The 14,974-nt window shown below is 32.5% G+C and overlaps 1 protein-coding gene and 1 long non-coding RNA gene across 3 annotated transcripts; one reads left to right on the plus strand and one right to left on the minus strand.

The window, feature by feature from the left end:
• The first annotated feature begins 1,166 nt into the window (after positions 1-1,166).
• On the plus strand, positions 1,167-7,078 carry LOC129318503 (receptor like protein 21-like). 2 transcript variants are annotated; one of them, XM_054963322.1, is made up of 5 exons: positions 1,167-1,649; positions 2,753-2,833; positions 3,417-3,551; positions 4,846-5,619; positions 5,732-5,983. In XM_054963322.1, exons 1-5 carry the CDS (start codon positions 1,292-1,294, stop codon positions 5,764-5,766), a joined length of 1,383 nt encoding a protein of 460 aa, XP_054819297.1. In that variant the 5' UTR covers positions 1,167-1,291; the 3' UTR covers positions 5,767-5,983. The 2 variants fall into 2 exon arrangements, with proteins under 2 accessions (XP_054819297.1, XP_054819296.1); XM_054963321.1 differs by having other exon boundaries at positions 4,846-7,078.
• LOC129318504 (uncharacterized) lies at positions 6,846-9,002 on the minus strand. Its single transcript, XR_008595255.1, has 3 exons — positions 8,698-9,002; positions 8,492-8,607; positions 6,846-6,985 (listed from the first exon to the last, which is right to left on the minus strand). It is a non-coding gene; the product is annotated as an uncharacterized LOC129318504 (long non-coding RNA).
• Positions 9,003-14,974: the final 5,972 nt, after the last annotated feature.

The raw sequence follows: 14,974 nt of genomic DNA on the forward strand, positions 1-14,974 counted from the left end.
GCATACAAACAAGTGGCTAATTTATGCAACATCATCATCATCAGGGTCATAATAATTTTTAAAATTTTTATAATTTTTTAAAATTAATTTTTTTTAATAACAAGATATTCAATGTATGCTATTTTAAAATGTATCAAACGTTTCTAAATGAATACTTAAAGAATACAAATGCTCTTTAACCTAATATTAAAATTTTAATAATTTTTTTCGAAACAATGATTTTGAATAGTTAATGTCAGCCAGTGACTGGTCTATGATCACTAGCGACAGGTGGTTAATCAGTGCCAGTAAATTGATAAATTGATTACAGTCAAGTCTCAGACATAAGTATGTTTATACAAATTCATGAAATTTTTTCATAAATAAGTTTCTTATATAGAATCTGTTTGTAATGTTCCCTAATTAATTTGGGAAAATATCTGTATATTTAGTCCATGTAAGAATTCTAATTACCTAAAGGTTCCACAAAATGGATAAATAGCTTTGAAGTTCCAGCGAGACTTCAGTGTAAATATTTGTATTGCCTAATTACTATATTGCCCGTGATCTGGAAAAAAATGAAGTTATTATTATCTGTTGCCTTGTGATTACTCGTTTTTTGTTGAAATTACATGTTGCTTTGTTATCAATTTCAACAGTGTATAACTTATTTAATTTAAAATAAAATTCTTCCCTTTAATAAACTATTTTGTTATGTACTAGTCACCCTAAAAGTTAAAGTGGTACAATAAGGATCATGAAGTTCTAGAACTAGAAAATTACAAATAAATCCTTTGAAATTACAAATAAATCTTCTAAAAAATTAATAAGAATTAATTCCTTCACAATTCCAAATAATTTAAATAAGACCAAAATACCATTTGAACAAGACTCTTTGACAATTTTTGATCGGCTTTTCAATCATCAAATCGGTGCAAAAGTGACAGCAAGTAATTGAAAAAAAATATATTATGCGTGATTTAATAATTCCTTAATCATTTTGTAATTAAAAGATTCGTCGGATCGCTTGCATTTTACACGTAAAATTTTGTAAGACAAACAAATTGAAAAAGTTGAAACACTATTTATCGAATTATGAACGACAGTCGTTGTAGAAACTTAATATATATAAATGCTAGGGACGACCATTTCAACTTCCATTATTGCTAATTAGACCATTTCATATGGGGACCATCTTTTCTGACACATCATATATGGGAGCTATCTTTATTCTCACGGCCCATAAAGATTGAGAATAAGCAGTAGAAGAAATTGCGAGAGCTTCAAAGAAAGTGAGGAAGTATACTGAAGGATGGGATACTCAGTGAGAGAACAAGTGTGGTGGGTGGTGGTGATTATTATATTATTGGGGCTTAAAGATGGTAGTAAGGCGTGTTTGGAAGAAGAGAGAGAAGCTCTTCTCAAACTGAAAGAAGTTTTCAATCATCCAAACGGCTCGTCTCTTCCTTCTTGGAATAACCTTACCAGTTCTGATTGTTGTATCTGGGAGGGAATCAGCTGTGACAACTCCAGTCAGAGAGTGATAAGCCTTCTTCTGAACTATACAAGAGCTCAAGAGTTTGAAGACATCAACTGGTCATTGAATGCTTCTTATTTTCTCCCTTTCCGCCAACTTCAAACTTTGGATTTGTCTGGAAATTACTTGTCAGGTCTCTCTCTCTCTCTCTCTCTATATATATAATACTCCCCACATATCTGTTTTATGATTTGTGACTCATGTTCATATCACCTGTGCAGGCTGAATTTGAATCCTCTTATATATCATTCTTCTCTGTTCATCTCAATTTTAACTTGAATAGTTGTTGGATTAGTCTGAATTGTTATCAAAGAATGCAGTATCCATTTCTTTCCAATCGTTTAGAATATAGATTTGTGAAAAGGATCGATGTGAATTGTTGAATCAATCCAACGACTATACTTGAAATATAAGCGATTGCATGTAATGATGGTTTTTATTTTTTTAATTTCTTAAAGTTTAGGGAGAATGATAGTTATGTTGAGGAAATTGATGACAGTTAGGTCATCAATAAATTTTTTTTTAAAAAAACATTTGTAAATATTGATTCAAATAATTTTAAATTTAAAAGGTCTAACTGCAAATACAATATTTAAATTCTGAATATAACAATTACTTTTAATTCAGATTTCTGTTTATAATTTTTTGAATTAATATTTACAATTTATTTTATAAAAATTTTATTAGGGATTTAATTATCATTAATTATTTTTTTAGAACTTTGTTGTCGTTCTCCTTAAAATCATCGAGGAGCACAATATTTAATTAATTAAAAAATCTGGTATACATAGGCACAAAGTTCATGTTTATCTCATCAAAAGTATCAAATTAAAAACATATAATTCATTATTTAATGTCATATCATGTTTAACACATATTGTATTTATGTTTTATGGAGAAGTTTAATAGAGAAATTTATCTCATCAAAAGTATCAAATATATATATTTAATAGGCACAAAATTTATATATATATATTAAACTATATTTCATGGTATAAAAAAATTAAATAGAGAAGGGATCACACAAAGTCAAATGATAACTTTGAATTCATGTTCTTGTAACATTATCTTAGAGCTCGTTTGTTTCAATTCTCAGATCTTATTGGAGATGTAATAGAAAGTCAATGACAGGACCACTTGTGCTCCCATCTTTGACTTTGTGGTATATCTCTAAAGATCTGAGAATTGAACCAAATGAGCTCTAAGAGCAACTGATGATATTTGTTAATGGAGCAGGGCTACTTGGAGAAATTAGATTGGACAACTTGCAAACTTTGTATCTGGAAGACAACAAGCTCACGGAAGTCCCGTTCCTTGGTGCATAATTTTTATTTTCCTAATTATTTTTGATGCCATATTTAAAATTTCTTGTGATCTCCTTGGTTCTTTTTTTTTTTTTTTGGGAGAGATGAATTGAAGTTTAATTAGAAATCGTTGAGAATATCGATAGTTGGATAAGATGCTGCTTTTACTTAATATATGATGGTAACATGACTGAAAGTAAAAGAACAGGGATTATTGAATCATTTAGTACCTTGATCAATGAATTTTGACATCTATATATAAATTAAGAAATAGCGTAACCAACCTTAAGGATATAATGGCATCTATAAATAAATTAATTTTTATTCAAAAAGGAATATAGCATGCAAAGAAAAGAAAAAGAACGTAAAACTTGTATACATGTGTTTTATTTCCTTATTATCAAATGTTTAACATATTTCTATATTATATTTGACAGGTGTTTCTCATTCAGACAATTCTCAACTATAAATAAATTAATTTTTATTCAAAAAGGAATATAGCATGCAAAGAAAAGAAAAAGGACATAAAACTTGTATACATGTGTTTTATTTCCTTATTATCATATTTTACCATATTTCTATATTATATTTGACAGGTGTTTCTCATTCAGACAATTCGAAGACTTTAGAGGGTAGTCTTCAACAATCTAATGCGTCTCTTACATCTCCAGCCTCCTTGCGGACGTTGTCCTTTTATAAAAATAGCCTGGAAGGCTCCCTACCACAACAAGGTATTATATGATCCGCAGCTTTCTTTTTTTTAAAAAAATTAGGGTAAGGGTATTTTTGGTAAGGCACAAGGTTATAATATCATCGACTATAAAGATTAATCTTTAAGGGCAAACAATAAAGAACATGGGACTTGATAGTAATTTTATAATTTCATGAGATTTTTTTTGTATTTAGATTACTTGTGTGAGATCTTATATAATAATTTTCCTAAACAATATTTATTGAGATTGAAAGAAAAATATTTAAACAATAGTTTTGCATCCCTTCCTATTTTTTGTTTATATGGTCTCCTAACCTACCTACCTACATACATACTAAGCTAGCCTTACGTCACATCCCACATCAAAGAGATTTGTGAAGGGTCTTAACTATATAAGCGGGTACGCTACACAATCTATTGGATTAACATTTTGGAGAAAGAGTAATAGTCTCATAATAAAGTGATATCAGAGTCAAGCCTGAGTTTGTCCCGTCAATAGGCTTATCTAGTAGGCCACCCATAATAAAGGTGTCATAGATTGGTCTGGAGAGCTATCATATCCCATATTGGAGGGATTTAGGAAGAATCCTAACTATATAAGCAGGTGTATTGCACATCTCACTGGATTGACTTTTTAAAGAGAGTAATGACCTTGGGACACTTAACTTTTTGCATTTTTGTTTATTTATGCTTTGGAACTAAATTTCCCAACATTTTGTAACGAACGGGCTTAATGGAACTTTTGGATTTGATTGGGAAATACAAAATAATGGGCCAGGGGATAATATTGGGCTATGTAGTAATGGGCTTGGGAGTATGATGACGCAATTAGTGAGAGTCACTTTCCTTTCTGTACGACTTTCTTCTTCCCTCTGTGCTTCTTCTTTTGCTGCACTCTTCTGTCACTTTCCTTTCTTGCTAATTTCCTCAAGCTGTAATGGTACTTTATGTCAGTAGCCATTTTGAGTAACTTCTTTGTCTGTTTTATGTATTCGTCACTGAGAAATTGAGGCAATAACACCATTATCCAACATATTTTGTGTTCATATTTTGCTATTAGATTGAGAACGTTACATAACATTTGGTTAGTTAATATTCACTTTTAGGCTTACAATTGAGGATTTTTTAAGGCTCAAATATTTAATCTAAATTCATTTGTTAAGTCGAATTTTCATTTAAACTGGTTTAGCCCATATACACCCCTTCTTTTTTTTAAAAAAAAAAAAATCCACTAATCTCAAAGTTTAAGCTGTCACTTAAAGACTCATAGACAAATTAAAACTATAATAATGAAGAAAATTTATGTGTTGCAGGTGGCTTATGCAAGCTGAAGAATCTAAAAGTATTGTCTCTCGGCCGCAACAAGTTTGAGGGTCACCTTCCTTCATGCCTCAATAATTTGACATCTCTTCGGGTGCTTGACCTTCAATACAATGGTTTTGAAGGACCCTTCCCTTCCTCACTCTTTCATTCTCTAAAGTCCCTCAGATTCATTTCTTTAGAAGAAACCTATTTCACTGGCATAGCATCGCTTTCTTTGTTTGCCAACCACTCCAACCTTCAACTCTTCTCGATCTCGTGTTCTAATAACCCCAATCTCAAGCTTGAAACTGAAAATCCTCAATTCATCCCTTCCTTTCAATTAATGATTTTTAATGTCATCCAATGCACTATGAATGAAGGAAGAAACAACAGAAGTAGCATACCCTCTTTTCTTCTTCATCAATATGACTTGAGAGTTCTACAGCTTGGCTATTTGAACATTTCAGGAAGTTTCCCGAACTGGCTTTTGAAGAACAACACAAAATTAGTTTCTTTTAAGGTTGGCCACAACTTCTTGACTGGTCCTTTTGAGCTTAACTCCACCTTAAGATTTATGGATATGCAATATTTTGATGTTTCCTCTAACCCCATTAATGATGAAATCCCTCCTCATGTTGGCTCTATTTTTCCCAACTTGCTTTCTTTGAACATGTCTTCAAGTTCATTACAAGGTGGATTTCCAGCTTCACTGGGTGACATGAAGCAATTGAACTCACTTGACTTGTCCAATAACAATTTGTCTGGCTATTTGCCCCAAGAATTTGGTAAGGGTATCAATGACTTGAGGATTTTAAAGTTGTCAAACAACAACTTAACTGGCCCATGTTTACCAGTTGGTTCAAATTTCACCCATTTGTTGATTGTGGATCTAAGCAGCAACAACTTCACAGGAAAAGTACGAGAAGGGATGATTAACAGTTTGGAATTAAGAATGCTGGATTTAAGTACAAACCAACTAGATGGTGAAATTCCTAGCTGGATTGGAAACTTCAAGCACTTGGGTTACCTCATTTTGTCACAAAATTCTATGGCAGGTCCAATACCAAAAAGCTTTTGTAATTTAGCCGAGCTTACATACCTAGACCTTTCACAAAACAAAATCAATGGCACTTTGCCAAATTGTTTAAATATGCCATCACTGAGGTACTTGCATTTACGGAGCAATCATTTTATAGGATCCATACCTTCTGTCTTGGCCAAATCATCCTTGCTGTTAACTTTGGATTTGACAAAGAATAAATTTTCAAGTCAAATTCCAAGGTGGTTCGAGTCAATGTTGAATTTAAGGGTCCTCCTCCTAAAGGATAACAAACTTGAAGGATCCATTCCTATGGAAATGTGTAAGCTCAAGAACATAAGTATACTAGATCTTTCACAAAATAAGCTTTCTGGAGGGATACCACATTGCTTAAATAACATCACATTTACGAAGAAGGATCAGATGGATGGAACCTTATTAGGAAAATTTTTTGTCCCTTGGACAACAAGAGGCCCGGTATTTTACTTTAATTACACAAGCGGTGATCTTGTTCATGATCAATATGAAAGAAATTCTACATTGTATGAGCAACAAGAAGTGAACTTCATGTCCAAAAACAGGTATGAATCATATGAAGGAAAAATATTAGATTTTATGTCCGGCCTAGATCTCTCAAATAATCAATTGACAGGTGAAATCCCTTTAGAAATTGGATACTTGAACAATATTCATACATTAAATATGTCAGACAATTATTTGACTGGGCCAATTCCAGAAACATTTTCTGGCCTTATGCAAATTGAGAGTTTAGATCTTTCATACAACAACTTGACAGGCCATATTCCTTCCCAACTTACACAATTGTACTCTTTGTCTGTATTCTCTGTGGCTCACAATAATCTATCCGGGAAGACACCTGACATGAAGAATCAATTTTCAACTTTTGATCCAAGTTGTTATGAAGGGAATCCTTTTCTTTGTGGTCCTCCTCTACAACAAAAGTGTTCATCTATTGATAATCCATCAGGGAGAAACATACAACCACATCATTCAGAGGAAGTGGGCTTCCGAGATGCCTTCTTATGGACTTTTTCCGGAGCATTTGCAGTTTTCTTTCTAGGTGTCATTACCTGCTTGTATTTCAACTCCTACTTTTATAGTTACAAGTAAATTGGAAGAGAATTGTGTTAGTATTTCTATTGTTGATTATTCCAAACCTTAAAGAGCGTTTTGCAGAGTTTGAAGAGCATATTTTTACAAGAGTTGACATGAAGAAAAGACTCAAGCCTATGTTTATTATCATTATAATTAGAATATTTCTTTTGTAAATGATTAGAGCTTTGTTACTCAAGTTTGAATGCTCAAGTGAGTTTGTACTCTTTTAATACCGCATACCATGACTTGAAAAAAATTTCAAAAAATTTTGAAATTATTCTGAGACAAATCTTTCTGCGTTGCATCTTTAGTACTCAAAGCATTGCTTTTGACTTCCAAGTATCTCTTTAAACTTATCTTTTGTCTCTTAACAAATTAAACTATTTTGATTAGTTTTTCTTATTCAAGTATTAAGAGAAGTACTTGACTATCCCGCTTTGGCTTTTGGCTTGAAATACATCTATATGAATGCTAGTTAATTACTATAATTTCTGCTCAGAGCATAGATGGTTAAAACACAATAAGTAATTGATAATTGGTTCAAGAATAGTTGAGTATTGTTTTTTTTAAAGGAAAATCATTATTCAAATAGTTGCTTTGTATCTCAGTTCACCTTCTCAGAGCTCGATGGTCAATTACCATGAACTATACTTGATTACACATATTCTGATGTGCTATATATGTTTGCTTCTTTTAAAATATTATTCAAACACAATCTTCATTATTCAACTATCCGTGATGTTCAAACACCAAAAGTTTCAATAAATTCAATAATTTCCTTCCAACATTATCACTATGAAAATTTAGCTATAATAAATTTGAAATTTTAAAATCAATACTCTACATGTAAAAATCCCTCAAAAGTCATAACTCAATGTTCCATCAAATATACAATCCCCCATTAAACTTTTTGTCAAAACTCCAAATGTACATTATTTCCAAATCCCACAGTAAAGCTTTTCAATATTCAAATCTCTTATCACATAATTCATCGACAACCATTTATTTTTGAGAATTCAAATAGTTCCATGCTAATTTCACACTCAAATTTCCTTTGCAATCTTCAATTTAAGTTTATAAAGTAATAGCACTCAAATTGAAAATACTACTCACAAGTATCAATGAAATTTCAAAAATATACAAAATCAAATAGAGTTTCTTCTTATAGACATCATGCAAAAACCTTCCGTTCACTAATTCTTAAACTCAAACCAAACTTCTTCCTCTTTGATTCCATCTCCTAACAATTTACAATATAAGCATTTAAATCAAACAAAATCCCAAATTCCATTTCTTCCAACAGGAATATCATTCTTAATTCCATAAAAAATCAAACTGATTAATTACCATCTTGCTCTAACACTAAAATTTCAGCTTGAATCAATTTATCATCCTTATTCAGACATTCACAATAGCAGAAAAATAAAGCATCACCACTTCAGTCATCAGGCACACGCGCACACAGAAACGATAAAAGAGAAGTGGACTCAAGACCTCTATACCTTCGTTCACATTGGCAGACACAGGGAGGAAGGAACGACGGCAAGTGCAGGCGAAAAGAGCGACGGCCAACAAAACGAACCTCTCACAGCCAAGAATTAACTCCCACAGCACAACACTAACAGGGGAGGGAGAAGAACACTGAGCAAAGGGAAGGGAAGAGGAATGTTGACGGCACCAAAGAAGAAGCAAAAGAGAGAAAACTCACAACTCAAACCCATGAGTTGGCAGACGGACCCTCTGAGCTCTCCCCGACAGCGGCGGCGAGCTACAATCGAAGAGGAGGAAGAAGACGCCCACGCACTCACCACGACCTCAAGGAAGGTGAGCAGAGAAATGACGGTGAAGCAGGGGAAGGACTCGCGGCAGGTTGTCACAGCAGCGGCGAACAACTCCGGCACCTGTCGACGGCGAGTTAAATGGAAGAAGAAGAAATCTGAGATGAAGGGTAAGGGTTTTCGTACACTTGTCGCTGCTGCAAATCAGAGCAAGATCAGAGTGCAGGTAGAATGACTGAAAGGGAAAAGAGAAGCTGAACGCGTGTATCTTGTCCTGATTTCTCTCCAGTCTCCATATTAATTTTTTTAAGGGTAAAACAGTAATTTCGTTCAAAACAGGCTAAAATGAAAATAAATATTCCTCTGGCAAGACCAGGATTTGAACAGTGAACACTAGACATTTTAAGCGAGAGCAATAAATAATGAAAATGCAATAAGCAATGAATAATGAAAATGCAATAAGTAATGAATAATGCAATAAATTTATCTTATTGACATTCTACTTTTTATAATCATTTTTTGGATTGTTACAATATGGTTAGTTGATTACTAGTTATTTCTTACTCAAATATGAGAGGCTTTTGTTTTTGAGAAAATTGATTTCTTGCTTTCAATACTTCATTAATATTTTTCCATTATATATTTGACTATCGTGTTTCTGTATAAGTTGGGACTTTTTTTTTTTAAATGTATATTAATGCTTGACTACTAGAACTTGTTTTTCCTGACAAGTGCATGTAATACACCCCAACAGCAACGGCAAGTTCTTGTGAATAACGTCTAGAATTCATGCCTAACATACAGCTACATAATCTAACAAAAACTATAAATAGAAGCCTTATTCAATCCTGCATTTATCTTGAGTTACACAGTTCTAACTACCTCATATACTGTGTTTCATTGTATAGTCCAATCTATTGAGAGAGACTCATTCTGTTGTAAAGCATTTAATCATGATTCTTGTTTAGTGTTCGTAAGGTTGTGGGAACTTTAAGAGGGTTTGCAAAACACCTAGTGGGTGTGAGAAAAGAGGATTTCACAACTCGAAATGTTGTCTTGTGCTTCGAACCAAACCAGTATAAATTTTTGGTGCAACTCTACATTGTAATTAATACAACTTACGATGGACGAAACAACTCAAAGATGAAAGAAAGTAGAGCAATGTGAGTGAGTCACAATTATGATAGCGAGATAAAAATGCGAGGCAAGAGATGTTGACAAAACGAAGCATGCCGGTCGGAGAACGGGGCTATAGATTCAAGATTTTTTATTTTATTAGTTTAGGTATTTGATTCTCTATGACAAGTTAAAAGTCTAAATTTTTTTGTGAACTGTATTTGATTCATTTTAGATAAATGATTATATATTTTTCATTTTATCAATTTGCAATACTACATCATTGATATATGACTATATATCAATGATAAATAAGTTTATATATGATTGTCTAATTATGTTGATCTATAATAGTATATCAATAACATATCATTATATATCATCGATACATTAGCCATATCAGTGTAAACTTGCTAGCTTGTTTATCATTGATATACAGATATATATTAACAATGTAGTATTGTATATTAATAACATAAAAAACACATAATAATTTGTTGAAAAAAGATCAAACACGATCGACAAAAAATTAAAATTGATGGTAAGGCTATTTAGATTAGATTTGTGCTTTGATGCATTTAAATCATTCAAAGAAACCAATTTGGAGCCTGCTTTGTGCAAGAGTTCATACCATATCACATGAGAACACTCCATTCCTAAGGAGATCATATTTATGCTCGATGCATTTATTTTAATTCTTCTTTTAACTCCTCTGTGTTCTGCAAAATTGCTGCCCCTTCGTTTTGGATAAAAATACTATTTGACACAAGCTTCATTTTTTCTCATTACTTATAAAGATCAACTAAATTGTTCTGCAAGGGAAGACTTGAGGACTTACTTCTAACTCAGTAGAAACATCGGCCTCATGCAGAGGAAAATAGATGCAGAAATACTTTTGTTATCGATATGTATTTCGGATGAATACTTCTATTAAGATGAAGGAAGTGATACACATGCCAATTCACCAAATTCAGAAAACACAGGCTTCTGTAGAAAAGAAAAACGAAAGAGGGAAGAAGATCTGAAAGAATGCCGATGGAAGATGCAGCATTCAAAACAAACTCAGAAAAATAGATCAATAAACTACTAAGAAATGAAGAACATTGATCCATACTGCATAAGGGAGATGAGGTGAAAATTCTAAAAATAAAAAAAACCAAAGTAGAAAATAAATATGCAAAAATGGAAATCTCACCCTGTTAGCAAGATAATTTTTTGAGAAAGGTCAAATAGCAGGCTGCAACTTGGGTATCCATTTTCATCAAATAGGCACCACAAAATTCACACATTACATTCCAGCACTTAAACAACTGTTGAGCTAAATTCCTTTGGCTGAAATAATATCTACAAATGGAGAGAAATCTGTAAGACGAATATAATATTAAGGTTTGCACAAATAAATTGAGTGTAGAAATCAAATAAGTTGTAGTCCAATCTTGAGAACAATATTTGGTTATTCCTTTAAAATACTACCCACTTTTAAGCATCTATTGATCACAGGTATATGTTCATAATATATATGTACAAAAGAAATATCACTATCCTTTCATATTCAAATACATCTCTCTCACTTCTAATATCATAATATGTAAAGAATAAATAAATAAATTATAGTTTAGTTAGTTGGGGGTTAATTAGATTTTGTTAGAATAAGGGGATGAATGAGCCTATATAAGGTATCCTAAGTGTAGTTAGATATTATGCAAAATTAAAAATACATAACATAGTTCAATTCTCCCTATTCTCTATTTCCCTTTGTCTCTTGTCTCTTATCTCTTCCTCTCTTTCCTTTTTTCTCATCTTTCTTCCTCTTTCCTTCTCTTTCACTCCTTTGTTTCTCTCCTTCTCTTCTTCCAATCATAACATATCCCCTTATGAATGGCCTGTTATGATGTGGCATTCCCTCATCATTTATCTACAAAACAAAATTAACATTAACCAGAAAAGAATATAAGGTAAAGGGATAAAAATACTCACAGAGTGATCAGCCAAGGGCACCCAATATTTTAAAGTAAGAAAAAGGGTATAAATACTTATAACATTATGTGAGTGGGTGCAAAATGACCAAACCGTTAACTTTAACCTAAAGTTATTAACTTTGACTGTTAAATGTTGATTGTGCAAGCCACGTGTCAATCTTTGCTGATGTGGACTAATAAAAAGGCAAAAATACCCACGAGGTTGTCGACCCTGAGCAAAAATACTCATAACGTTATCAGAGTTGGTGTAAAAGTGATCAATCTATTAAATCCCTTAAATGTTGACCGTTTAACTAATACCTAAGTAGAAGTTGATCATTTTTTACTGACATGGACAAAAAAATATTTTCAAATGAAATTCTTTGAAGGTTAATCAATCATTGTATGCATATCATGTGAAAAAATATCATTTTGACTGAATATTTAATTAAATCGCTTGTTTCTTTGCAATAGTGGCTAAAACCATTTGAAAATTTTAAACCTATCATAAATAAAATTGCTTAAGGTTGTGACAATGTTCTTAAGGTAGGACAGCATAGGAGGTATGTTTAGTCTTGATCTTTGATTATGTACAACCTATCTCCCTATGTTGAATCTTAGGTTTTGTAGATAAGAAAAAAGAGTGGAGAGGGAGGAAGGGAGGGGGCAGGATACGTGGCGATGGAAAGAAACTATGTGGTATGGATTTTAACATCATGCAATTATCGATTAACCTCTGTAAAAATTCATCTAGGCATATTTTTTGTCTATATCAGCAAAAAAATAGTCAATTTTTACTTAGATGTCAACTAAATGGTCAACATTTAAGGGATTTGATGGATTGGTCACTTTTACACCAACTCCAGTAACATTATGGATATTTTTACTCCTGGCTGATGACTTTATGGCTATTTTTATCCCTTTATTAGTTCACGTCAGCAAAGGCTGACACATGGCATGCACAGTCAGCATTTAACAGTTAAAGTTAATGGTTTGGTCACTTTTGCAACCACTCATGTAACGTTATGGGTATTTATGCTCTTTTTTTCACTTTAGGATACTGGGTGCTCCTAGCTGACCACTTTGTAAGTATTTTTGCCCCTTTACACAAGAATATATTACGTGAATGAAATTACAACAAAGAGTTTTTATGAGATTAATTGATTAGTACCTAGCTTGACGACTTTCCTTGGGTTTGATTTAATCATCAGGAGTTGCATCCCAGCCATATGGGTAATGACAAGCTAGAAACCACAAAGTGCTTCCTGTTGAACTTTCCTATTAAACTTGGGGTGCTTCTTTACTTGTAGGATGAAAACAATGTCTCCTGCAATTGTGTCAGGCTGTGAGAGGAAAACATACACAATTAAATTGATGTCTACAAGCTCAAGCTGGCCATCTAAATATAATTTACAAAATACATTGCCAAACCCAAATAATTTCAAATTTTACTTACAGCTTGCCTTTCAAGCCTAGTCTTGTGAATTTATTGCATCCCTTTGTCGACATGCAACTCTAGCAACCTTTTTTGAGTGACTTTAAATAAAAGGGAAATTCATAGTAAAAGAAAATAAAATATAAGTCAGATATGCCCCAATTAAGCGTTTATATAGATAAAACAGAGAAATAAGCCCGCTCAATCCTGTAGCAAAAAAAAAAAAAGAAACGAAACAAAGCTTCTGAAACTTCAACAGAAAATTACATCAGCACAAAAAAGCAAATTGCTTATATCTAGAAGAACATCATCAAAAACATGGAAGAGGACATTCATTCAGTCTAAGGGTACTCTGCAAATAATTATTTAAATCCCCGGTTAACTGAGGTGAGAATGGGGGGAATAAAACTTCAACTTGGGGTGAGCGCATGATTAGAAATCTAAATGGAAAAAAAAAAATTGATTAGCTTGATTGATAAAGAACTGATAACTGGGTTGATAACAAACGACAAAGAACTGTAATCGTTGATGAGTGCATAAAACTTAATAAATGGAATAATTTGAAGGAAATAGTCAAAAAGTGTATGATGTAATAAAATGAAAACGGAATAAAGGATATATAAAACCTGATCAATGGTGAAACAACAGAGGAATCTGAAAAGGGAACTGATATGATTTGAAGTATGGAGGTCTCTCCCCTGTAGGTGTAAAAAAATAGAACGAAACGACCATTGAAATAATGAAGAAACAAATGAAAGAATTGAACCGTGAGAACGTGAGAATGAGAAATTGAATAAGCATGGGGAAGTGTAGGAGACAATAATCATGAATGAAAAAGACCGAAACCGTTGTTAAAGGTATCCTAGCTCTCGTCGTTGTCATCATAACTTACTTCTTTTGCTATTCAAAACAAACAAACAAACAGCTAGACTAACTCTTACATTTATGGATAGGAGGGAGTATAATTTTATATATTTTATATCATATTATGTTATATATATATATATATATATATATTCCTTGTCATCATAAGTTACTTGTGCTATAAAAAAAATACTAGAATTATGCTTTGTAGTTTAATTAATTTAATTTGGATCCGTCTAGGATTGCAGACTAAGTTTTGATAAGTGACGTAAGATGTTTAATGCCCCTAATATTCATATGTCGCATCCTGTGGAGACTTCTGTCGACCAGAATGCTATCAGTCCAACTGTCCATTCCATGTTACTTGAGAGGGACCATAAAAATTAGGCTGGTCTCATTTAATCTTTTGTTACATGTAGAAACACTGTTAGGGCCTTGTGAAGAAATTTAGAGGCCTAAAACAAAATTTTTAGCAAAGCCTAGCATGTGTAGTTGTCCCTTTCGTATACAATATATATGTGTGTGTGTGTGTGTGTGTCCATTATCATATATCAATATAGAGAGGTAAAAATTTAAATTAAAAGTGAGACTTAAGGCTAAATTTTCTTTTCGATAAGATAATATAATGTAAATTAGTATATTAAGGATCTCACTATTTTTTTGAAGTAAACAATGAGCTTAGCCCAATAATTAAAGTTATATTGAAAATGATTGAATTTTTATCAATTAAAAAACAATCATTACTTTCTATTTTCTTGACATATATATTCATTAGGATTTTTTTGTTTAGGCCCAAGGTAGTGGCCTCATTGACCTTGAGGCTTACACAACCTT

Source organism: Prosopis cineraria, unplaced genomic scaffold (assembly GCF_029017545.1).
Source record: "Prosopis cineraria cultivar Desert tree isolate PC_DT_omini unplaced genomic scaffold, ASM2901754v1 PC8, whole genome shotgun sequence".
NCBI classification, from domain to species: Eukaryota; Viridiplantae; Streptophyta; class Magnoliopsida; order Fabales; family Fabaceae; genus Prosopis; species Prosopis cineraria.

What these genes read in the sequence shown, in the direction of transcription:
- LOC129318503 (XM_054963321.1), top strand. Translation starts at nt 1,292, where the DNA reads ATGGGATACTCAGTGAGAGAACAAGTGTGGTGGGTGGTGGTGATTATT. An exon ending in CACGGAAGTCCCGTTCCTTG is followed by an intron (nt 2,834 to 3,416) that starts GTGCATAATTTT and finishes TATATTTGACAG; the next exon opens with GTGTTTCTCATTCAGACAAT. An exon ending in AGGCTCCCTACCACAACAAG is followed by an intron (nt 3,552 to 4,845) that starts GTATTATATGAT and finishes TATGTGTTGCAG; the next exon opens with GTGGCTTATGCAAGCTGAAG.